The 24,614-nt window shown below is 33.4% G+C and overlaps 1 protein-coding gene across 1 annotated transcript; it reads right to left on the reverse strand.

Annotated features, from left to right (window-relative positions):
* Positions 1 to 7,757: 7,757 nt before the first annotated feature.
* LOC114297426 (uncharacterized) lies at positions 7,758 to 11,079 on the reverse strand. Its single transcript, XM_082888620.1, has 2 exons — positions 9,079 to 11,079; positions 7,758 to 8,354 (listed from the first exon to the last, which is right to left on the reverse strand). The coding sequence occupies exons 1-2, from the start codon at positions 11,048 to 11,050 to the stop codon at positions 7,996 to 7,998; spliced, it is 2,331 nt and encodes a 776-aa protein (XP_082744746.1). The 5' UTR covers positions 11,051 to 11,079; the 3' UTR covers positions 7,758 to 7,995.
* Between the last annotated feature and the right edge of the window lie 13,535 nt (positions 11,080 to 24,614).

Raw genomic sequence — 24,614 nt, forward strand, 5'->3', positions numbered from 1 at the left:
ACCACTGTACATCTGCTTTTGCAGATATTTTTATGCCAGCTGTGCTAGCTGGCATACACTTTGCTCCCCTCCATACACGTGTATGAAGAGATTTCTCTTGCTTAGCTTGTTTTGGAAGCTTTGCAAGAGTGAATCTCTATAAGAGGGAGCCTCTTCTCCCTCCATTAGGGTTACAATATTTTTCTAGAGGGCTCTGATATTAGGGTTAGGGTTTGCATATCCCCCATCTCTATATCTCTCTCTCTTTTATGTATAAGTGTGTGTTTGGTCTTATTATTGCACACAACACCCACCATTACACCTTACCTTGGCTACTGAGGTGCTAAGGAGCTATTCTTGAAGTTCTTGACTGGTTTTGAGCTCAAAGAACCAGCTGGAGCATTGTTTGTGAAAGAGGTCTACAAGGGTAACAATCTTACCCCTTTTTCCCCATTTTTGCATAGCTTTTTAACCTATCTTGAAACTTTTTTTAGACTTTGTATATAACTAATAAAAGTCTTGTTTTTTAGTGCTTTAAATAGTTGTTTAAGGTCACTTTGTTGTTTGAGGTTGTTTGACCCCTCTTAGGGCTTGTTTGGCCCCATTTTTATGCTATTTTAGTGAGCTCCGGGACCACCTTGTTTGGGCCTCCTCACCACTGAAATCTTGAGGGATTTCAGTGGTGAGGATGGTGGTTTAAGGTCCTAAGAAGGAGAGGGCCATCCCCTCTCCTTGTTGTCTTTAATATATGTCATTTAAGCCTCATGTGTGAGCACCATTTTTGAACTCATGTTGGCCATGTTTCAGTAGGTATTTGATAGTATTTTTCTATGTTTTACCTCTATTTTTACTTGGTTTAGACACACCATGCTTGCCTTGCATTCATGTCTTGTAATGCCATATTTTTGCCTTAACATGCTTTAGGCTTTAACCCTTGTTCTAGCATGATTTAGGCCTAGCTTTGTGAAGCTTTTGTGCTTGTTTTAGTATGCTAAGGGACTATTTTTGGTCATTTGAGTCGTCCATGCTTTGCTTTGTATAGCTACCATGCAAACTCTCTTGTATGCCTTGAGCATTGACCCCTCTAGCATGCCATCCTTGCATCATTTCAGTGGTTTGGCACTACTTATAGAATCATTTCAGTCTTCATGGTATGCTTGTATGCTTGCATTTGATGTGCCTTTAATGCTTTACAAGGTTGTCATCTTATGCTCCATGTGTGGCCTCTTTTGTATGCTTGCATGTTCGGACCACTTATATGCCATCTAGGTGTGTCCTTAGCTTTGTTTAGGTCTGCCTTGGACCTGTTTTAAGTCCTTTTAGCTTTGTGAGGCTTGTTTGACTTAGCCATGGTTTAAGCCCCTTAGGCTTTCCTTGAATCTTGGACCATTGTTGCATGTTTAGCTTGTCTTGTTTACTTGGTTTGGCACCTTTATGACATGATTTTCAGAGCTTTCTATGCATGCTATGTGTCCATGTTTATCTTCTTTTAAGTGTGCTTAAAAGTTGTCTCTTTGATGCTTAAGTGTTGGTCCATTTGCATGCATGTTTGTATGTGCATTTGGCCCCATCCTCATAGCTTTTGGCCACTGTTTTGGGCCTAGTATAGAGCTGCCTAAATTAGTCTAAGTCCACTCTTTACATGTTGTTACATGCCTTACACTTTGCATGCTTTGATTGCATCATATCTTGCATGTCCATTAGCCTTGTATGTTGCGGCATACTTAGCCTATGACATGCTTGTTTGCATGCTTGAACATCCACATTACACCTTGCATACTTGTCATTAGCATGATTGTCGCATGCCTTGTATGCTTGTTTGCATTGCCATGTTGCATACTTGGTTCGCATGTCTAGGTTGCATTGCATTGGCATGCATGCCTTGCCTCTTAATCAAGTGATAAAGGTTAGGACCTCATTTGTTTGTTTATGTGCATTGCATTTCATTTGATATCAAAATGCATACTTGGTTACTTGGGCCATCACGCATTGAAATGCGCGATTGGTGGCCCGAGAATCAAGGAACATACCTTTTTGAGTCACAAACATGATAAGGGATGTGTCGATGCACACATTTGCTTGAAATACATTGCCATGCCTTGTTTTGCCCTCTGCTGCTATCAAAACAAGTTCTGCAGGGAGACTTGGCCGGTCGACTACATAGAGTGCCGACCGACCAATTGTTGATGGCCGAGAGCTCAACAAATGGTCGATGACCATCTAGACATGGTCGGTGTGGTTTCCACTTGGTCGGTGGTGATCCATAGTGTCCATGGAGCATACCTTGGGAGTTGTGCAATTTTCAGAGGAGCAGAGCAGGGGAAACAGAGGCAAACTTGCGCTTGGTGGTGGGTTTCCGAGCGAAACTGAGCGCGCATGCATTGAGCCCTCTTCCCGAGGCCGCTTTTACTGCTTAATTAGCTTAGTTAATTTGCTTGACTAGTTAATTGTCTGTAACTTTTAAATTAGCTCGACTAGTCAATTAATTGTATTATTCTTTCGGTCCCTCCGAGTGAGGGCGAATCTGTAATAAGTGTGGGTGCGTGTGTGCATGTCTTCCAACCCCACGTCTTTCTTCCCTTTTATTTACTAGCTTTCGATGGTTAGTATTAGGGCATATTTACTTTAGCATACCTTATGCTATGCATGCGTGCATCATTCATCAGTCTTGCATGCACCGGGCTCGGCGCATCATACTAACTGCATCGTATTTCAAATCAAACTTGAATACATGTTACCTGTCGCATCTCACATGCCATTCATAGATTAGCCGAGCCTATTCTAGTGACATTTTGTATGAGATACATTAGCCACCTTAACATGAATTAGGATCATGCATATGATTACTAACTAGTTCACTGTTTTGGCACAGAGTACGATGTAAGTATTTATGCTTTAGCATCTCGCATGAGTGTGAATGTTAACATGATAGCATGCTTACCATGTGGCTATATGCTTATGTGATATAACTGCATGAATGCCTGTGGGTGAAGGTTGGATTCTATGAATTGGGATAATTCATCGAAATTCGTATTTTAGTCTACTCGCGAGTAGCAAAATTCGAACCATTTTCCAAACAAACGGAAATGCGATGCTTTGTTCCGACTTAGGCAATTTAGTCTATAATTGTTTTGCTGTACGCATCACATAGTAATTCTAGGCTAATAATCGGTATAAGAACGCATAATGTTCTCAAAACAAGATATCATGGTTAGTAGAGGCCGATCTTCGGATCGGGCGAGAGGGGGTACTCATAGCTGACTTTCCCCAATCGTACCCAAGTTCCCGAGCCGAGGCAACTTTGGTAATGACGGACACGTGGCCTTAGGCAAACGAGTCAGGGTTTCCTAAATTCCCCCATAAAAAATATTTAGGTGGCGACTCTGTATCTGGCAAAACAGTCCATGTTTGGCACTTCTTTCTAAAAATCTGTTTTCCAAAATGATTTGCCAGATTTGGACTCTTTGGTTCAGATTAAGAACCGTGACGATGAGAGTCCGAACTGTAGTGAGCCCAAACGAACGAAACGGGATTCATCCTCCCGAGACGTTCGGGGACGTCTACATTAGGGTGTCAGGTTTAACTGAGAGTCTTGTTAACGATTCGTTTTATTGTATTTGGAAACTTGTTTCAAGTCTTTGCTTTCATATATTTTTGTGTCGAGTTACTCATGTTCAGAAGGTGCGAGGTTGGGGTCCGGAGTGGCTCAGGTTGAGCTGTAGAGTTTCCTGGCTAGAAAGGGCAAAGCCGCACGTGCGGGGCCTTGGGCCGCACGTACCGGAAACAGGGGAAATTCTAGGTTGCCTTCTGCATAAAAGGCACGTGTGGAAGGAGGTGCAGAGGAGACGCCGCACGTGTGGGGGTGAGTGCCGCACGTGTAGGAGGCACGCTCCACATGTGCGGAAGTGAGTGTTGCACGTGCGAGAGACACTGAGTCTGAAAATCTACTTTTTCTTTTCTTCTTGGGCTGTGTGTGTATCACTTTTTACATATCTCTCTCTCTATCGCTCTCTCTCTCAAAACCATATCCTCCTTCTTCTCTCTACATTTCCTATACCAAATCTCTTAAAACTCTTGATCTCTTGCAAACCATTGGGGTTTTGACCCAACATCCTTCACAAATATTGGAGAGCTAAGCAAGGGCTACATTGTGTGCAGTGGAGATTGGGTTTTGGCACCGTTGATTTTGAGGGTTTCTCATATTTTCTTCTCCAAACTTGAGGTAGTGATTTTCCTAGAGTTATATATATATATATATATATTTTTGCAAGTTTATGTTAATTTCGAGATTTACCTTGGTGGCATTGAAAATTTGATTTTTGGCTCAAGAATGTTGGTGGTTTTGAAAATGGGTTCATCCCTTACTTGTCTTTAAATGATTTTCTTGAGGGGTTGAATCACATTGATTTAAGAGGAAATGTCTTTTGTGAGATTCTACCAAGAGATGAGGAAATGTCTTGTTTTGATGAAAAACCTAGAAATTTGGGGGTTTTGGAGGATGTTGAGAATCTATGGGTTTTCTTGTGCCAAATAAATGAATAAGTGGAAATTTATTATCATTATATACAAAATGACAATTTTCTTGGTACATGAGAATTAGTAGATTTTCTTTTGGAATTTATTGTTTAAGTGAACATGTATATAGTCATGAAATGGCAAATTGTTGATAACACATGAGATGTGGAAAGGTTGTTACACTTGGATAGATATAAAAATTCATATGTGATAGATGTTCGAAATGCATTGGAAATTTTGATCACAAATGGAACATTTGTGTGGAAGTTTTGCACATGGTAGGATGTTGTATCGCATGGATAATCATTACATGGCATGGCTAATTATTGCATAGCATGGATAATTTTTGCATTGGCACTTCAATATCTTGCTTGTTATAAATATTGAATTGGGGTTTGAAACTTTGCATTGAGAAAGAAATATTGTGAAATGAGATTTATTGAAATGTTTTGGGGTAAATACATTGGTAAGACCGGATAGGAGGTGTAGATGAAATTGATTAAGTTGGCCTAAGTGTCCGGGATGAAAGACCGAAAACATGCGGAGGGGAGGTACCACGTGCCTTCCGATTAGCTATCGGTAAAGTGGGGTTTTGGTAGTGCTAGTTATGTCTACTTGCAGACACCATCCTAGGGATTACCTGAGTCGTATTTACCGTCCCCTTGAATTAAATTGATAATTTTTGAATTGTTGGGATTTCAAGTTATCATTGAGCGTGATGGTTTTTCAAAAAGTAAAAATGTGATTTTTCTTCAAAAGGCATAGCATGGCATGTGCATTTCATTTAGTGAAACTTGTATAAAATGCATATACTTTGTTAAGAATTTCCTACTGGGCTCTATGCTGACCCTATGAGATTTTGGTGCAGGAAAGGACGTGGTGGTTCCGCCAAATTAGGGCGTCGACGTATTTGTTGAGAGCATATGGCTCTTCTTTTGTTGTGGTGTATTTTGCTAGCCAAGGGCTATAATTGTATGGGTCTGAGAGACCATTTTTGTGTAACCGGGCTTAAGCCTTGGAATTTGTAAGCCCTTGAGGGCATGTGTTTATTTGTGGATTTGATGATCTACATGCTATAGATTCATGTACTCGAAATCATTAAATGTATAATTCGCATGTGGAACTATTTTGTACAAACTCTAATTGATCAAATGATGTAAAGATTGAAGAATTATATCTTTTCTTAAAATGAACATTGGTTGATGTACTTATATGATGTTATAAATTTTGGGGCGTTACATGAACATTAATGTTTAATGTTTTTGTATTTTTTGTTAAGTGAAAATCATAATTTTATTTGTTTTATTATTTCATATAAAAATAATTTAAAATTTTCAACACTAATAACTACTATCAAAACAAATACAATTTTACTAATATCCTCACTATCAATCCCCTCATTAACAATCCCCTCACTATTAATTCCCTCACTATCAATCTCTTCTATTCTACCTTTAAAAACAAACGGGTAATAGGTGATATCACACTTCAAAAAGTGCGTTTGCCATAGAGATATATCACAACGTTTTTGAAAGCGCCTTGATACAAGCGCCATCATAAGCAACTTTTTTTGTAATGTATGTCAAGATTGTAGATATAGTTGTGCCAACAAAATTATTGCACAATTGGGAATTGAAACTTATTGGATTTCCAAAGTTTTATTTGAAATTAGTGACATAGGAAGAAAGAAATAGTCTCAAACATACCATATTACTATAAGGTGGTATTTGATAAAATTGAAAATTAAGTACTAAAAATTGAATGTTGAATTTTTTAAATTGAAAAATCGTTTACTAAAAATTTAAGCGCTAAACTAAAATAAATTGTTTGATATGTATAAGATCAAATTTGAAATTTTTTATTTTCAAATTGTATATTTTAATTTTTATTTTGTGATAGTGATTTGGTGGTAGTGGAGGCAGCGTCAACGTTAGCTATGGCGCCAATGGCAGCGGTAGTCCAAATTAAGAGATGGTAGTTATAGTGATGGCTGAAGGGTAACTGCAAACGAGCCAAGCCGAGCTTTGGTATGTTTGTGCTTGTTTATTAAGATAACGAGTTCGAACTTGAGCTCGAGCTCAATAAAAATTTAACGAACCGAACTCAAGCCGAGTTAGCTTAGGCTTGACTCGAGTTTGGACCTGTTCACGAGCCTTAACGAGCCAAAAAATTTATGGATTCATACTTGTGTATGAGACTAAAGTTATAATAAAAACTTTGATTATACAATTATATATACAATATATATAAACATACTAAAAAAAAAGTCAATATTTTTTGCCAAAATAATATTATCTACCACCACTATTATGTAAATGTATTATCTATAGTTAACAATTATTTACATTTATATTTTTTAAAATATATAAATAACATATTTATCTTATTTTTTATACATATTTTTACATTATTTAATATATAAATAATAAATATTAAACGAGCAAGCTAACAAGCCAAGCTTTAGTATGTTTGGGTTTGTTTATTAAAAATTTAATGAGCTCGAGCTCTAACACAAAAAAAAAATTAATGAACCGAGTTCGAACGAGCTCTTACCGAGCCGAACTTGAGTTTGTTCACGAACGACTCTATTCATTTGCATCCCTATAGAGATTTAAAAAAAAAAAAAAAAAAAGGTGGCGAGAGTGGTGTAATGATGGTAGTGGTACTGGTAATGATTGTGGAGGTAAAGGGTGTAGTAGTACTAGTAATGGTAGTGACGACTGTGGTTGCTTTAGTAAAATGAAGATGGTAGTTATGATAACAATAACAATGATGATGAAAGTTGTGGTAATAATAGTAACAGTGGTGGTGGCAGTGGCAATAGTGACTGAGGTGGTGGTGATGATGGTGGTAGTGATTTTATATTAGTGTTGTGTTAATACTTATGTTTAGTATTTATAAATTCAGTCAAAATTAAGTAAATTTTATATTATTTAATTTTTTTAAACTTTTAGCCTATATTTTAAAAGGTAGTTAAATTTTTAAGTGATCACAATTGTGACTATAAAATGGGATTAACTGATTATCATTTAATACATTTAGTTTTAAGTGCTGAGTTAAGTATCAAACATCACTTAAGTTGACTATTTACACAAAAACGATATATAGAGGTTGCGAAAAGCAAAAACATACAAAATAAACAATCCAAGTATTACATATAAATTCAATCATAATTAAGTAAATTTCATTTTACTTATTTTTTTTAAACTTTTAGCCTACATTTTAACAGGTATTAAATTTTTAAGTGATCACAATTGTGGCTATCAAATGGGATTAATTGATTATTCTTTAATACATTCAGTTGTAAGTGCTGAGTTAAGCATCAAACACCACTTAAGTTGACTACTTACACAAAAACGATATATAAAGGTTGTGAAAAAGTACAAAACATACAAAATAAACAATCCAAGTATTACATAATTACTACATGCTACTGATGCATCTAGCTGACTTTTTTGAGTGTTGTGATTGACCAGATACCAAAGTCTATATTCTCTTCTTTCAACTCCTTCCACAATTTGCAAGATACCAAAGTTTAATTTTTTTGAGTGTTGTGAGAATATCTTTCATGTTGATTCTGTCATTAGGTGATTCTGCAGAGCAACTCAAAGCCAATTCCATAATGGATGATACGCATTGTAATACAACTACTTTGCGATATTCTTCTTCTGGCTTAAGCAAGTTAGCATCTATAACCTGAGAGATTGCATTTGGTAGTGACTCCTTCATCCAACGTTTTATAGTCATGTCTTCAGAAAACATTTCATCAATGGGCTTCACTCTTGTGAATGTTTCCATAAGCAAGATTCCATAACTATAAACATCACAACTCGTAGATACTAATCCTTCCAATCCAAACTCTACATACAATCAAAATAAATGGCATGTTGTCAAGAAAATTATAGAATTTTGGAGATGGCGAGTTACTATATGTTGGTGGTTGGATTTGTGGTGTGCTAGAGGGGTAGGGGTGGTGAGGGGTATGCAATAGTGATAAGTGCTAGATAGATGAGTTGTTTTGGAAAAGGGAGGGTGTGTAATGGTGGTTATGTGGTAAAAATAATAATTTTCTTATTTGGTATTATTGTTAAATTTGACAAATAAAAAATATAATGTGTAAAGGTAAAAAAGTAATTTACTTATTAAAGTTAACATCGTCATTTTTTTTTTTTTATGGAAAATGATATATAAGTCAACTTTTTAGACCCATTTTCTAGACCTAGTGATGTGTCAAGAAAATAATTGGTTAATAATTAGAACATATGTAATTATCAACCAATCTGGGTCTAACTTTTGAGCCTGAATAACAATGCTCTTTTTTTATTATTGAAAGAAAGAAGGTCAATATAATTATGTTGAAACTATGAAATTTACTGTATTTTTCTTATTATTCAATGGAGATCAGTGTAGTTTACCCTTTAAAGAATCAACCTGTTATCAACAAAATCATAAGCATTTCTATGGAAATTATATTTAAAAGTTTGTGTTATAATATGAAAAGTGCATATCTGTATGTATAGATTGGAAACATATATAGAAAACCCCAAAAAAATGCAAAAATATAAATTGAAAAATGAAAGTCACCTGGTGCAATATACCCAAATGTTGCTATGGTCTTTGTATGTGTGACACTCTCCCCCAGATCTAAAAACTTTGCAATGCCAAAATCACTCACATGCGCAACCATATCATCATCTAGTAGGATGTTGCTGGGTTTCAAATCGCAGTGAACCAAAGGCATTGAATAATCATGGTGAAGATACTCCAATGCGCATGCAACATCTATCATTATGTCTAATCTCTGCAACATATCTAAGAAATAGTTGTAAGAATACAACCACTTTTCAAGACTCCCATTAGGCATATACTCGAGTACTACAGCTTTGAAATCAAGGTTTGAGCAGGTGCTAATGACCTTGGTAAGATTGCGATGACGAAGGCGTCGCATTATCTGGCATTCTATGTCAAAACTCTTGAATGCATCTTCTACTTGCAAGTTAAATACCTTTATGGCCACAATTGTGGTATCTTCAAGGATAGCTTTGTAGACTGAACCAAAACTTCCCGTACCAAGTAAATTGCCCTCACTAAACCTGTCAGTTGCTCGGAAAAGCTGTTGGTATGTGATTCTTGGAGGTGTTATTGCTGGTAAGAGATCAACATTGGTTGGAGTTTTATTTCCTCTTCGACATTTAATGAACAAGAACACAAAGGTCATAGCAAGTAGTATGGACGCAATAGGTAAACAAATATATAAAGCTAGAATCAATCTTCTAGTCAAATGAGGAAGGGAACTAGTATGGCATGTCGGGAATTGAAACTTTGGTGCACCGCATAATGCTTCATTCGACATGAAAGATTGGATTGTAAAGTTTGCAAAAGGTCCCCCATTTGGAATTTGTCCGCTTAACCTATTGAAAGAAACGTTGAAATATGAAAGATGAGACAATGTCTCTAAGGACTTGGGGATTACATCAGAGAGGTCATTATAGGATAGATCTAAGAATTCTAAGCTCACCATGCTGCCAAATGAGTCAGGTATAGGTCCTTGTAACTTATTGTGTGCCAATGAAAGCTTAACCAAGTTTTGTAAACTTGTAATTGTACTTGGGATTTTTCCTGTAAATTGATTCATGGAAAAATCTACGAGTGTTGCAACCTTCAAACTCCCAAATTGTGGTGGCAGATAGCCATTTAAAGAATTTGACGATAAGTTGATTTCCAAGAGATCTTTAAGACTCCACAAGCTTGTGGGGATGATAGAAGTTAGTTTGTTGGAATCAAGGTAGATATACCTTAGAGATGTAATATTCCCCAAACATTCTGGAATTAATCCATAAAGTTCATTTTGGTTCAATCGCAAATCACCCAAGTTCCTCAAATGGCATAATAGATCATCTGGAATGGAGCCCTGTAGTTTGTTATTGTAAAGATACAACCTTTGAAGCTTCCCTAACTGTCTGATTGTTGATGGAATAAATCCAGTGAAACCATTTTGTGCCAGATTCAAGAATGCCAAATTGCTTAAATTACCAATTTCACTAGGAATGTTGCCTCTGATTCCACAAGAATCTATATAAATGGCCTCGAGTGATGTAGAGAGATTTCCGATGGTTGTCGGAAGAATGCCATCTAGAGGATTTGAACTTATATGCAATCTTTGTAGATATCTGCAATTTACTAAGGAAGTGAGGAAGCTCAATTCTGGAGAGGAAGAAGATGGCCCACTTGTCAAAATGTTTCCATTCAATTTCAAAGTATCGAGTAGTTGTAAATTGCCAAGTGATTTTGGAATCGGACCCGTAAATGCATTGGCACTTAGGCCTAAACTAACGAGTTGAGAAGCATTTGAGATTGACTCTGGAATAATTCCAGTGAGTCTATTTCCTCCAAGGAAGATGCCATAAATATTGGGTAGCCAAACCCCTATACTTGATGGAAGATTGCCTGACAAGTTATTTAGCACAAGCGACATCATCTTAAGTGACGAGATATTAAACATTGATGTAGGAATGACACCCATTAAGTTGTTAAAAGAAAGTTGTAGAAACTCCATATCTAGAAGCTCACCAATCTCCTCCGGTATTAGACCTGTCATAATGCAAAAAGATAGAAACTTAAAAAAAACAATGGAAACCATTTAAATTTTTCAATTGAATTACATGGTAAGATTGTCATTATTTTTTTATTAATTATTTTCAAACAAAGAAACTAATCATAAATTTTCATACAGAAAGTGATACAAAAGAGTAGCAAGAAAATTAGGTAATATATTGCATTTGTAAAAAAATTTGAACATGTGGTTTACTACTCTTTCTATTCCTAAACTATCGTCAAATTGTCTACTTATTCACTAAACTATCGATTGAATCTATTTAGTCCCTAAAATATATAAATTAAAGTCTGTTTAGTCTTTAAACTATCGATTGAATCTATTAAGTCCTTAAAGTATTTAATTCAAACTTATTTCGTTTCTGAAAAGATTACAAAAGTAAAATATAAACTCATAATATTACAAATTAGTAAATGACCCTATCTAGTTAAAATTTTATTTTTTTTAAAAAAAAAAAACCTTAAATTTTTATACTGTTTTCGAAAAATAGGCACAATTTCTTGTAGTGAATTTTCTTTATCTATAGTATTTTCTTACTTGTCGTGTAGAATGACTATTTATTTGTCTTTATCTAGTATTATATACTGGATTTCATTTATAATTTATAATTGATTGTTTTTTATTTTTTCAGTAAATTATTTTTATAACTTAATTAATGTATTATCTTATTCTATTATAATTTGTAGTGAAGTGTTATTATTTAAATTATCTAATTCTACTTTTTCAGTATTTTTAATACTCGTATAATTTTATTGGCAAAATTAAAAAACTAGACTTTGATAGTAATTTAAACATATATCGAAATAAAACATTTTTGTAAAGACAATAGAAATTTAAAAATTTTCTGGAATAAAATCTTAACTTGGCATAGTCTTTTACTAATTTATAATACTTATGAGCATGTATTTTATTTTGTGATCATTTCAAAGACTAAATAAATATGAATTAAATATTTTAGAGACTTAATAGATTCAATAGACAGTTTATGAACTAAATAGATTTTAATTTACATACTTTAGGGACTAAATTGACTCAATCGATAATTTATGGATTAAATAGATAATTTGACGATAGTTTAAGGATAAAGAATGTAATAAACCCTTAAACATATTTTAAAAATTCTTAATTAAAATAACATTAGAAAATGATTTCTTTTATATTTTTTATTTAAATACAGCCAATAAAAAAATCAATTAATAGTGCATTAATGAAAGGTGGTATTTTCGAAAACCCAACCAAACGGCTCCGTATGAATTCACCGCAGGCACAACAACTTTCCTGTATGTGCATTTGGACTACGGATTTTAAAAAGGAAATGAGAAAAAAAAAAAAAAAAAAAAAAAAAGAGTAAAATATAAGGATAACATAAATAAAATATCGGTCGTATTACATGTATTAATTGGTATACCAATTAGTGTATCAACATATGCTATGGCATTACTATTTCAAAATTATAACTCTACTTATTATATAAATTACAAAGACCCAAAACCTCTAAAATTATGTCCTATCATCCGTTAGTATACTAATTGGTATATCAATTGATGCATAAATCATTATTCATAAAATATAAGTATTATTTTTTTTTCCTTTTTCTTAATTTCTTTCCAAATTCATTATCCAAAAGAAAGTTACTGCAAAAAATTTCCCGGAGAAAAAAAAAAAAAAAAAAAAAAAGTTACTGCACAAAAATCTTCACAGGAAAGTCACTAATAAAAAAATCAAGTGTTTGGTGTGATAAGATTAATGCCCATTTCCTTCCCAAAGTGAGCAACTAAAGTTTGAGAGATAGACGGGTTACCAGTCAAGTTATTAGTAGCAAGATCCAATACCGAGAGTAAGGTACAGTTGCCAATCGTTCTTGGAATATTTCCTGTCAATTTATTCGTCCACAGATAAAGCTCTTTCAATGAAGAGATGTTAAAGATAGAAGATGGGATGACACCAGTGAGGGTGGCATCCTCTATGGCTAAGATCTCCAAACTCTGTAGACTACCCAACTCTCGTGGAATTTCACCTGCACAATTATAAATAATTTATGAATTGTACGTACCAAGTGTTGTGAAGTATCTAACATACATACATACATACATTTAAACAAAGCTGCTTTTCAAATGGGCAGGCAGGAATATCATGTAGGTTGCACATTTGTATAGGCAAAAATTCTGGTAATTTTTTTTTTCAATGTTATTTTTGAATCTTGAATTTGATAAAAATAAAGAAAAATTTTGTCAATTTTTATGGATAACCAAAAAAAAAAAAAAAAGCCATTTTCTTATTATTTTTTTAAGGAAACCAAAAGATAGAAATAGATTTAATTGTATTGTACTAACCCCAAATAAAAATTTAGAGTCAATTGTTTGAATCAATCAAAATTTGTAATTGGGATAGAGGAAATGGATTTGTTACAACAAAAAAAAAAAAGGCTTTTGTTTTATCTAATTTTTCTTTCCTTTCTTTTTCCTCCACTAATCTCTTCATTAATTTAAGATCCAAATATACTCTTAGGTGGTGTTTGATGAAACTGAAAACTAAAAATTAAGCATTAAAAACTGAATACTTAATTTTTTAAGGTAAATTACCAATAAGTCCTAATATTGGTCTTAATTCTCATCAAGTCTTATAAGTCTTAGTAAAATTATCACTAAAAATAATTTTGTGACGATTTTTTTACACATGTTACTAAAAATTGACAATTAGTAACCTTTTTTTTGTCACAATTTCTATAAATTATTGCTAAAATTTACAATTAGTGATTTTTTATGTGATGAATTTTTCGAACTGCTGAAAATTAAAAATTAGTGACTTTTTGAATTTTTTTTAAACTGTCACTAAAGTTCATAATTAGTGATTTTTTTTGTGACAATTTTCAAATTGTCTCCTAAAATTAACAATTAGTAACTTTTTTAATAATATTTGATAAAGAAAAATGTCGTTAATTATCACAAGAGCTATTGGGCAATAGGTCCACCTATTAGAACCTACACTTAAGTCCTTTAATTTTTCAAGACGAAAAGCTATTTCATAAAAATTTAGTGTTGAATAAAAAATAAGTTTTTTGATACCTATAAGATCAAATTTGAGATTTATTATTTTTAAAATATATATTTCAATTTTTATATTGTGGTGCTAGTGGTGCTAGTGATAGTGGTGAGAGTAGGGATGGTAACAATAGTAATAGTAGTAGTGGTAAAATGATGGTTGTGCTGATGACAACAATAATAATGGGGATGAAAGTGGTGTTAGGAGTGGTGGTGGTGGTAGTAGTGGTGGTGGTCTTGGTGGCAGTGGTGACGTGATGGTAGTGGTGGTAGCAATGATGGAAGTGGTAGTGGTGGTAGTGACATGGTTGTAGTGCTGTTGGTGATAGCAGTAGTTATATTAGTGGTGATAGTTGGTAATGATAGTAGTGGCAGTGGTAGTGGTGACATGATGGTGATGGTAGCGGTAGTGGTAGTAGTGGTGGTGAGTTTATAATAGTGTATATCGATATTTATATTTAGTATTTATAAATTCAATCATAATTAAATAAGTTTAATAATTTAAAATTTTCTTAAGTTTAAGCCTTTATTTTAACAGGCACTTAAAATTTTAAGTACTATCGATTGTGATTATCAAACAAGTTTAATTGATTATTATTTAATACATTCAATTTTAAATGTCAAATCTGTAGGACAATCTTCACTGTATTTAAAAAGATTAAATTCTGTTGTGTACAAAACAACAACAAGAATAAAAGAAATAGAGAAAATGAGAGAATTTGTTTGATTACAAAAATTAAACTCGAAATAAAAATAAATAGATAAAATCACAGATTTTATTTTGTTACAAAAACAAAAATAAAATCTGATTAAATAAACAAATAAAAATAGAATAAAATTAAACAACTCACTTGGTTAATTTATTTGAATAACTTTTCTGATCAAGTCCAGTGTTTAACATTGTGTCCTTAAGACAGATTCGTCCTCTCCACGGTGCTTTCAGAATTTGGACGTCTATCTCCCAGGATGAAATGATCTTACCACAAACAATAGCAGCACTACAAATTGTTTGCCTTATGAACACACTAAGTGTTTACACTCTTTCTTTCGGAAATAAAATGCAGCAAGATGAAGAATATAATTTGCAGAGGATGGAGTACGAAAATTGGAATGAAATCCAAATGAGAGGCTAGTCTATTTATAGATGTAAAGGTGACTCTTGGTTTTGAATTGAACAGGTATGAAACCTGTTGGTTTCAAATTTAAACAGATTTGAATCTGTTGGGTTGATAAATCAAACAGATAAAAAGCGGGAAGGGCTCTGTTTGGATGAGCAATAAATCCAAAACAGTTTAATTCTGTTTGAAAACGGGAAGGGCCCTATTTGGATGAACAATAAATCCAAACCAGTTTAATTTGAATTCTAGATTTTATTTTTAATAAAAAATAAAATTTAAATTCAAATGTTTTTTGCCCAAAAAGATTAGAAGCCCAACCCAACCACACACCCGCCCGACCGGACGGACGGCGGCGCGCGCGCGCGTGTGGTGATTTTTGAGTCCAATGGGTCTAGCCCATTTTGCCCATAACCTCTCCCTCTAAAACACTTGGGTACCCCTTGGGGCACACCCCAAGTATCTCACCCTAAGCCTTATAAACCCTTTCAAAACTTCCCACCAAATCAATGTGGGACAAGCCAATTTACCACCTTTAAGGAATTTCCACCAAAACTCCATTTCCATGGAGCACACTTTGGCTTCAATTTCCCATTCACTCGGTAATGGTTTTGAGCAACCAAATATACCACGTGAATCACAACGCGGCATAGAACGCGTTACCACTTTGACCCGAGTAAATCGACACTCAGGGCCCACCTAAAAAATAAACCGAACTTAGGAAAAAATTCTGGTTTTATCTAGAATTTTATAACCATTTCCAACAATCCCCCACATGAATGGAATTTGATGACAACGGAAATGCAACAATATGCAGACTTTTACGAAAGAGTATAAGTCGAAAATATCTTGCATCAGGATAGGTAGTTTTCGGCCTTGAACCTTCCCTAGTGATAACCTATCGGACTTACTGGCTAACCAATGGACGCGATGCCTTGAATTGTTCAGCCGTTTGTGTAAGCCAAGACAATAGATTTCACACAAAATATCTTCTAACACATCGTGGTTCTCACTGTTGTGTTCATTTTAGCCTTGAACGCGCCTGGTTTTCATAAGTGTTTCTAGAGAATTTAGCCTTTTCATTCTCATAGAACCGGCCCCAGTTCAACACTCATATAGGTGATTCTTATTGTGAGTATCTCCTTATACTCGTCTTGTTTTTATACCTTAATCAAGATATAAGTAATCATTAAAAGCAAAGCTTATCCTTATACCCCTGCATATAACATATGTTGCAGATATCACTCTCACCATAGGAATGGGTAGGGAATTTTTAATCCCTTGGTGATTTCTGGTGAGCCATACATAACTTAGTTGTCCCTTTGAACTTAGTTCTTGGGATCTCCAGTCATATAAGTAGGGTTACCATTATGACGACTCTTATGTAATAGGCTTTAATCCCATCCCCTTCGATGAACTATACACTAGCTCTTTTGTCAAACCTTTTGTTAACGGATCCGCAATATTCTCTTTAGATTTTATATAATCTATTGAGATTATTCGGTTTGACAATAATTGCCTTACGGTATTATGTCGACGACGAATATGTCGTGACTTACCGTTATACATGTGATTATGTGCCCTGCCTATTGCAGATTGACTATCACAATGAATGCAAATAGCTGGCACAGGTTTTGGCCACATTGGAATGTCTTCTAAGAAGTAACGAAGCCATTCTGCTTCTTCACCTGCTTTGTCTAAAGCAATGAACTCGGATTCCATTGTGGATCGTGCGATGCAAGTTTGTTTGGTGGATTTCCAAGAAACAGCAGCGCCTCCTAAAGTAAAGACATATCCACTTGTGGATTTTGAATCTTTAGTATCCGATATCCAATTTGCATCACAATAACCTTCAAGTACTGTTGGATATCGAGTAAAGTTCAAACCATAATCACGGGTGAATCTTAGATATCTAAGAACCCGAATGATCGCTTTCCAATGGTCTTCTCCAGGATTACTAGTGTACCTACTCAATTTACTGATAGCATAAGCTATATCAGGACGAGTACAATTCATTAGGTACATTAGGCTTCCAATGATTTGGGAGTATTTTAACTGAGACACTGCATCACCTTTATTTTTCGATAAATAAAGACTGATGTCTACAGGTGTTCTAGCTAAATTCAAATCATCCTTGATAAATTTATCAAGAATTTTCTCAATATAATGAGATTGAGATAATGCATATCCGTCAGATGTTTTGGTAATTTTCATTCCTAATATAACATCTGCGACCCCCATATCTTTCATATCAAATCTTTTGTTAAGCATCTGCTTAGTTGATTTGATCATGTTTTGACTGCTTCCAATGATAAGCATGCCATCCACATAAAGACAAACTATGACATATCCTTGGTCAGTGTTTTTAACATAGACGCATTTGTCACATTCGTTTATCTTAAACCCATTAGTAAGCATTGCATGATCAAATTTTTCATGCCATTGCTTAGGTGCTTGTTTTAATCCATAAAGGGATTTTACAAGTCGACAAACTTTCTTTTCTTACCCTGATACTACAAACCCTTCGGGTTGTTCCATATAGATATCTTCATTTAGATCACCGTTTAAGAAAGCTGTCTTAACATCCATTTGATGTATTTCTAAATTAAACAACGCTACTATAGAAATAAGCATGCGAATGGATGTTATTCTTATCACAGGAGAATATGTGTCAAAATAGTCCAGACCTTCCTTTTGTCTGTAACCTTTAACAACAAGTCTTGCTTTATACTTGTCAATTGAACCATCTGCTTTCATTTTTCTCTTGAATATCCATTTATATCCCAGAGGTTTAGAACCTGGTGGAAGATCCACCAATTCCCAAGTATGATTTTGCATAATGGATTCAATTTCATTATTAACAGCCTCTTTCCACAAAGGTGCTTCAGGACCTGTCATTGCTGCCTTAAAGCTTTGAGGTTCATTTTCTAACAAGTATGTCAGAAAATCTGGACCAAAGGATTTTGATGTTCTCGCTCTCTTACTTCATCTTGGTTCATCATTAGTTAAATCCTGTTGGTCGAGACTATTACTAGTCTCTTGTGTTTGATTGTCATTAGTCTCTTGACTTTGTGTACAATCATAAGTTCTTTTCTGTGAACTTAATTCTTGTCCTTTCTTGTAACGAAAGACATGTTCAAAAACACAGCATTTCTTGACTCTATAATAGTGTTCACATTTATATCAGGTATTTCTGATTTATAAGTCAGAAACCGATATGCACTACTATTCTGAGCATAACCAATAAACACACAGTCTATTGTTTTTGGTCCAATCTTAGTCTTTTTAGGAACAGGAACTTCAACTTTTGCCAAACACCCCCACACTTTTAAGTATTTGTAGGAAGGCGATCGACCTTTCCACAATTCATAAGGAGTGCTGTTGGTTTTCTTGTGGGGTATTCTATTAAGAACATAATTAGCAGACAATATTGCTTCCCCCCACAAGTTCTGTGGTAAGCCTGAACTTAGTAACATGGCATTCATCATTTTTTTTAGGGTTCTATTCTTCCTTTCAGCAATTCCATTTTGCTGTGGAGAATAAGGGGCTGTAGTTTGGTGAATAATACCATGTTGTGCACAAAATTCATTTAATGGTGCATCATATTCACCACCCCTATCACTTCTAACCATTTTAATGGTTTTACTAAGTTGATTTTCAACTTCTGTTTTGTAGAGTTTAAACATTTCTAAGGCTTCATCTTTACTTCTAAGTAAAAAAAAAACATAACAATATCTTGTGCAATCATCGATAAATGTTATGAAATACTTTTTGCCACCTCTAGTTTGAATAAATTTTAAATCACATACATCAGTGTGAATTAATTCTAGAGGTTCGGTTTTTCTTTCAACCGATTTAAATGGAGCCTTAGTTAGTTTCGCTTCTACACAAATTTCACATTTATGATTAGGATTAATTTCAAACTTTGGTATATGATCTAAACCAATTAATCTACGCAAAGCATCAAAATTCACATGTCCTAATCTACCATGCCATAAATTTGACTCAAGAATATAAATAAAAGATGTGTTATTCTTATTCATAGCAACTTTCGGTACAACTGTCATTACATTCAACTTAAAGAGACCATCACTCATGTATCCCTTACCAACATACATACCATTCTTTGTTAATACAAATTTATCAGACTCAAATACAAGCCTAAAACCATTTTTACTTAACAAAGACCCAGAAACTAAATTCTTCCGGATGTTAGGTACATGCAGTACGTTGTTGAGGGTCAGTTCTTTTCCTGATGTCATCTTCAAGATCACTTTCCCTTGTCCAGCCACAGTAGAAGTAGAAGAATTTTCCATGAAAAGTTGTTCACCATTTGTAGCCTCATTGTAGGTAGTGAACATCTTCTTGTCCGCACAAATGTGACGAGTTGCTCCAGTGTCAACCCACCACTCTTTGGGATTTCCAACCAAGTTAGCCTCAGACACCACAGCAGAAAGGTTGATGTCATTCACTCCGTCAGAGATGTAATCCAATTCTGTTACATTGGCCTGATTGGTGGTCTTCTTACTTGTACTTCCATGATCCTTCTTAGGGCGGCGGCAGTCAGAAGCTCGATGTCCAGTTTTGCCACAGTTATAGCATTTTCCTTTGAACTTCTTGCTACTATCGCCTTGTTTAGGACCATCTCCAGTAAACTTCCTCGTTTTGTTATGTGGTTTATGAACTTGTTCAACCACATTAGCCTTGGACTCAATGGGATTTTTCCCATTCCTCTTTTCAGCCTTTCGGTTATCTTTTTCAATTCTTAATCTTACAATCAATTCATCCATAGTCATTTCTTTGCGTTTATGTTTTAAATAATTTTTGAAATCTTTCCAAGCCGGTGGTAATTTTTCCACTAAAGCAGCGACTTGGAATGACTCTCTAAGAGACATACCTTCTGAATGAATATCATGCAAAATTATTTGAAAACTTTGAACTTGAGATATTACCGTTTGGGAGTCTACCATAACAAAGTCCAAAAATTTACCGACGACAAATTTTTTCGTGCCGGCATCTTCTGTCTTGTATTTCTTCTCCAAAGAATCCCATAATTCTTTTGCTGTTTTCAGAGGACTGTATACATTATACAGCATATTGTCAAGGCCATTTAGGATGTAGTTTCTGCACAGGAAATCTGAATGTTTCCAAGCATCTACAGCGGCAACAACTTGCCGATCACTTTCACTCTCTTTAAGTGCTGGAGCCTCTTCATGGAGAAACCGGGCCAAATTAAGAGTTGTAAGATAGAACAGCATCTTCTGCTGCCATCTCTTAAACTCGGTACCGTTAAATTTTTTCGGTTTTTCTCCATGATTTATTGGTACATGAACATGGTTCTGAATAGGGACCGATGTAGGTGTAACAATAGGAGTACCACTGCCAGATGCAGTTTCAGTTGTAGTAGCCATAATCTCTGATTACAAAAATCAGGAAAAATTAAAACACAAATTTTCTAGTTACTAAAACCAGAAAATAAATTATAACAACAAAATAATTTTATTTTCCTTGTTACTAAAACTAGAAAAATAAAATATCACAAGAATTTTCTGTAATACCAAATAATATTCTGAATTGTTAATGACACCAGTATCGTACTACTAGTTGTTGTTAAAGAAAAGAGACAGTATATTACTACTATCTGTCAAATAGCATAAATTACTATTTGTTTTTCCAACCAGAATATTAATTTGAAAACACAGAAAATTAAATACAATGAAGATACCCAAAAAGGATTCTGTCTTAAGATTGTAGAACAATCTTCACTGTATTTAAAAAGATTAAATTCTGTTGTGTACAAAACAACAACAAGAATAAAAGAAATAGAGAAAATGAGAGAATTTGTTTGATTACAAAAATCAAACTCGAAATAAAAATAAATAGATAAAACCACAGATTTTATTTTGTTACAAAAACAAAAATAAAATCTGATTAAATAAACAAATAAAAACATAATAAAATTAAACAACTCACTTGGTTAATTTATTTGAATAACTTTTCTGATCAAGTCCAGTGTTTAACACTGTGTCTTTAAGACAGATTTGTCCTCTCCACGGTGCTTTCAGAATTTGGACATCTATCTCCCAGGATGAAATGATCTTACCACAAACAATAGCAGCACTACAAATTGTTTGCCTTACGAACACACTAAGTGTTTACACTCTTTCTTTCGGAAATAAAATGCAGCAAGATGAAGAATATAATTTGCAGAGGATGGAGTACGAAAATTGGAATGAAATCCAAATGGGAGGCTAGTCTATTTATAGATGTAAAGGTGACTCTTGGTTTTGAATTGAACAGGTATGAAACCTGTTGGTTTCAAATTTAAACAGATTTGAATCTGTTGGGTTGATAAATCAAACAGATAAAAAACGGGAAGGGCTCTGTTTGGATGAGCAATAAATCCAAAACAGTTTAATTCTGTTTGAAAACGGGAAGGGCCTTGTTTGGATGAACAATAAATCCAAACCAGTTTAATTTGAATTCTAGATTTTATTTTTAATAAAAAATAAAATTAAATTCAAATGTTTTTGGCCCAAAAAGATTAAAAGCCCAACCCCGACCGGACAGACGGCGGCGGCGCGCGTGTGGTGATTTTTGGGTCCAATGGGTCTAGCCCATTTTGCCCATAACCTCTCCCTCTAAAACACTTGGGCACCCCTTGGGGCACACCTCAAGTATCTCACCCTAAGCCTTATAAATCCTTTCAAAACTTCCCACCAAATCAATGTGGGACAAGCCAATTTACCACATTTAAGGAATTTCTACCAAAACTCCATTTCCATGGAACACACTTTGGCTTCAATTTCCCATTCATTCGGTAATGGTTTTGAGCAACCAAATATACCACGTGAATCACAACGCGGCATAGAAAGCGTTACCACTTTGACCCGAGTAAATCGACACTCGGGACCCACCTAAAAAATAGACCGAACTTAGAAAAAAATTCTGGTTTTATCCAGAATTATATAACCATTTCCAACAAAATCAACTTATCAAACACACTCAGTGTTATTCAAATCAATAATTCTATAATAAACATATTTATTTACCATGTTTTGTTTATGAATAATGCTTGGGACCCCCTTTTGGGGGTCACCCCCTCACCCCCCTTTGCCACGTGGCGGGTGGTGATTGGAGGAGCAGGAAAAAAAAGAAAAAGAAAAAGAAAATGTAACCAATGAGAGAGAGAGGGGGTCAAAGGGGGTGGAAGGAAAAGGGGGGATGAATCATTGTTGTTTGTTTATATCTTTAGTGTCATTGTTGTACTGTTAATATATATGAGTAGCAAAGCTCATTACACCAACAAAATCTGATAGACGTCATCTTCAGGAGCAGAACGGTATATACATAAAAATAATAATAATAATAATAATAATAATAATAATAATAATAATAATAATAAAAAATCCGAGTTAATTTTGGTAAATTATTAATTGAAAATAAATTTTTATGTAAGCATTGTGAAAAAAGTAGGGAAATTTAATTGTAGATAGTAATAGTTGGATTTATTGTATAATAGATTCTGTGATAATTAATAATATTTTTTATTGAACACTATTAAAAAATATTAGTAATTGTTAATTTTCAGTGACAGTTTAAAAATTTTGGCACAAAAAAAATCACTAATTATAAGTTTTAGTAATAGTTTAAAAAAATTGTCCCAAAAAATGTCACTAATTTTCAAGTTTCAATGACAGTTTGAAAAATTAGTCACAGAAAAACGTTATTAATTGTAAGTTTTAGCGACAATTTATAAAAGTCGTGAAAAAAAGTTACTAATTGTCAATTTTTAGCAACACATGTAAAAAATTGTCACAAAAAATTATTTTTATTGACAATTTTACTATGACTAATTTTGAATAGGACTTACTAGAAATTAAAGGGTTGTTTGGGGTGTCCTAAATAAGTGCACTTTTTGTCTTTTTGAACTAAAAAATTGAGAAAAAAAATATAGATGTTTGAGTTAACTTTTTGACTTTTTATGAAAAAATGTGTAATAAAAAATTGTAAAAATTGATTTATAGGGAAAAATTAGGGTTGAGAGTTGTACAGCCGTAATTGTTGACTTTTGGTGAATAGTGTTAACTTTTTAACTTTTTTAATAACTTTTTCACTTTTTAACTTTTTTACAATATGCCAAACTTGGCCTAAGTCTAACTATTAAAACTTTACCCAAAATAGTATTTATTGAAAGCAACACTTTTTGTTTTTTTTTTTTTTTATCAACAAAAAGAAAACTTTATTTATTGAAAGCAACACTAAAAGAAAATTTTATTTATTGAAAACTTTAAAAGCCATTTTGGTTTTTTTGATTTTTTTGAATCACGTTACCTTTCTACTTTTTTACAAGGTGTTTTTTTGTTTTTTTTTAAAAAAAAGAAAAAAACCTATAATATTGACTTTTAACATATTTCTCAAAATATCCAAATCAGGTTGAGGGTTTAATACATGAGCATTTTGATTTATTAACTAACAATATATAACAAGTGTCTTGGGAGAAGTATTTCATGAAGAAAAAATAAATAAAGAGGAAATTACAGCGCAGTGATTCTCTTATAAAATAACTATAAATTATGATAAAACTTATGAATTTAATTATTAATATACATAAACTTTATCACTTATCTAAAATTATTTTTAAAAATATACCATAAATATTAATTGTCCCCAAATATCCCAATCAGTCTTTTTTTTTTTAAAAAAAAAAAAAATTGTTTTTGTACTGTTAAGTAGATCTCATCATATAATTGATTAGACCATTATTTTAAGCATTTTGTTAGTTGATAAAATCTACTCATCAAAAACTTAATGTATCATTTGATTTTTAAAATTAAAAAAGAAAAAAGAAAAAGAAAGAAGTAACATGTACTACTTATATTAATAAAATTAACTTGACAAAATTGATATTATTAACTAAGATGTGAGAAAACAGGAAATCAACTAATTATACATTGCGAAATAATAATGAAATAGAAAGTTAATAAGTGGCTATTAATAAGTAGATCTCATCTCATGTTCATGTTATAAGTGGCTTTTTTTTTCTTTTTTTTTTTTGAATGAGTTATAACTGGCTGTTTGGGAAGTGCTTTATCTGCATTTTTCAGTCTTTAGTGACAAAATTTTAAAACTATGTCAATTATTATTTATTTTTTTGGTCGTCTTATTTAGACAAATCTAAAATGTTAAAAAAAATAAAATAAAAGAAAATAAAAGAAATATCCAAATTCCAAAAAATAAATAAAAAAAGCATAAAAAGTTTACTATTTTTTTTACTTATTTTTGTCTTTTCTAAAATTTTTAATTATTATTATTATTATGAATCTAGAACTAGAAGCTTAAACCTTTTTA

This window comes from Camellia sinensis, chromosome 9 (assembly GCF_055761805.1).
Source record: "Camellia sinensis isolate YWXY chromosome 9, ASM5576180v1, whole genome shotgun sequence".
NCBI lineage: Eukaryota > Viridiplantae > Streptophyta > Magnoliopsida > Ericales > Theaceae > Camellia > Camellia sinensis.

What these genes read in the sequence shown, in the direction of transcription:
- LOC114297426 (XM_082888620.1), bottom strand. Translation starts at nt 11,050, where the DNA reads ATGGAGTTTCTACAACTTTCTTTTAACAACTTAATGGGTGTCATTCCT. An exon ending in ATTTGGGTATATTGCACCAG is followed by an intron (nt 8,355 to 9,078) that starts GTGACTTTCATT and finishes GATTGTATGTAG; the next exon opens with AGTTTGGATTGGAAGGATTA.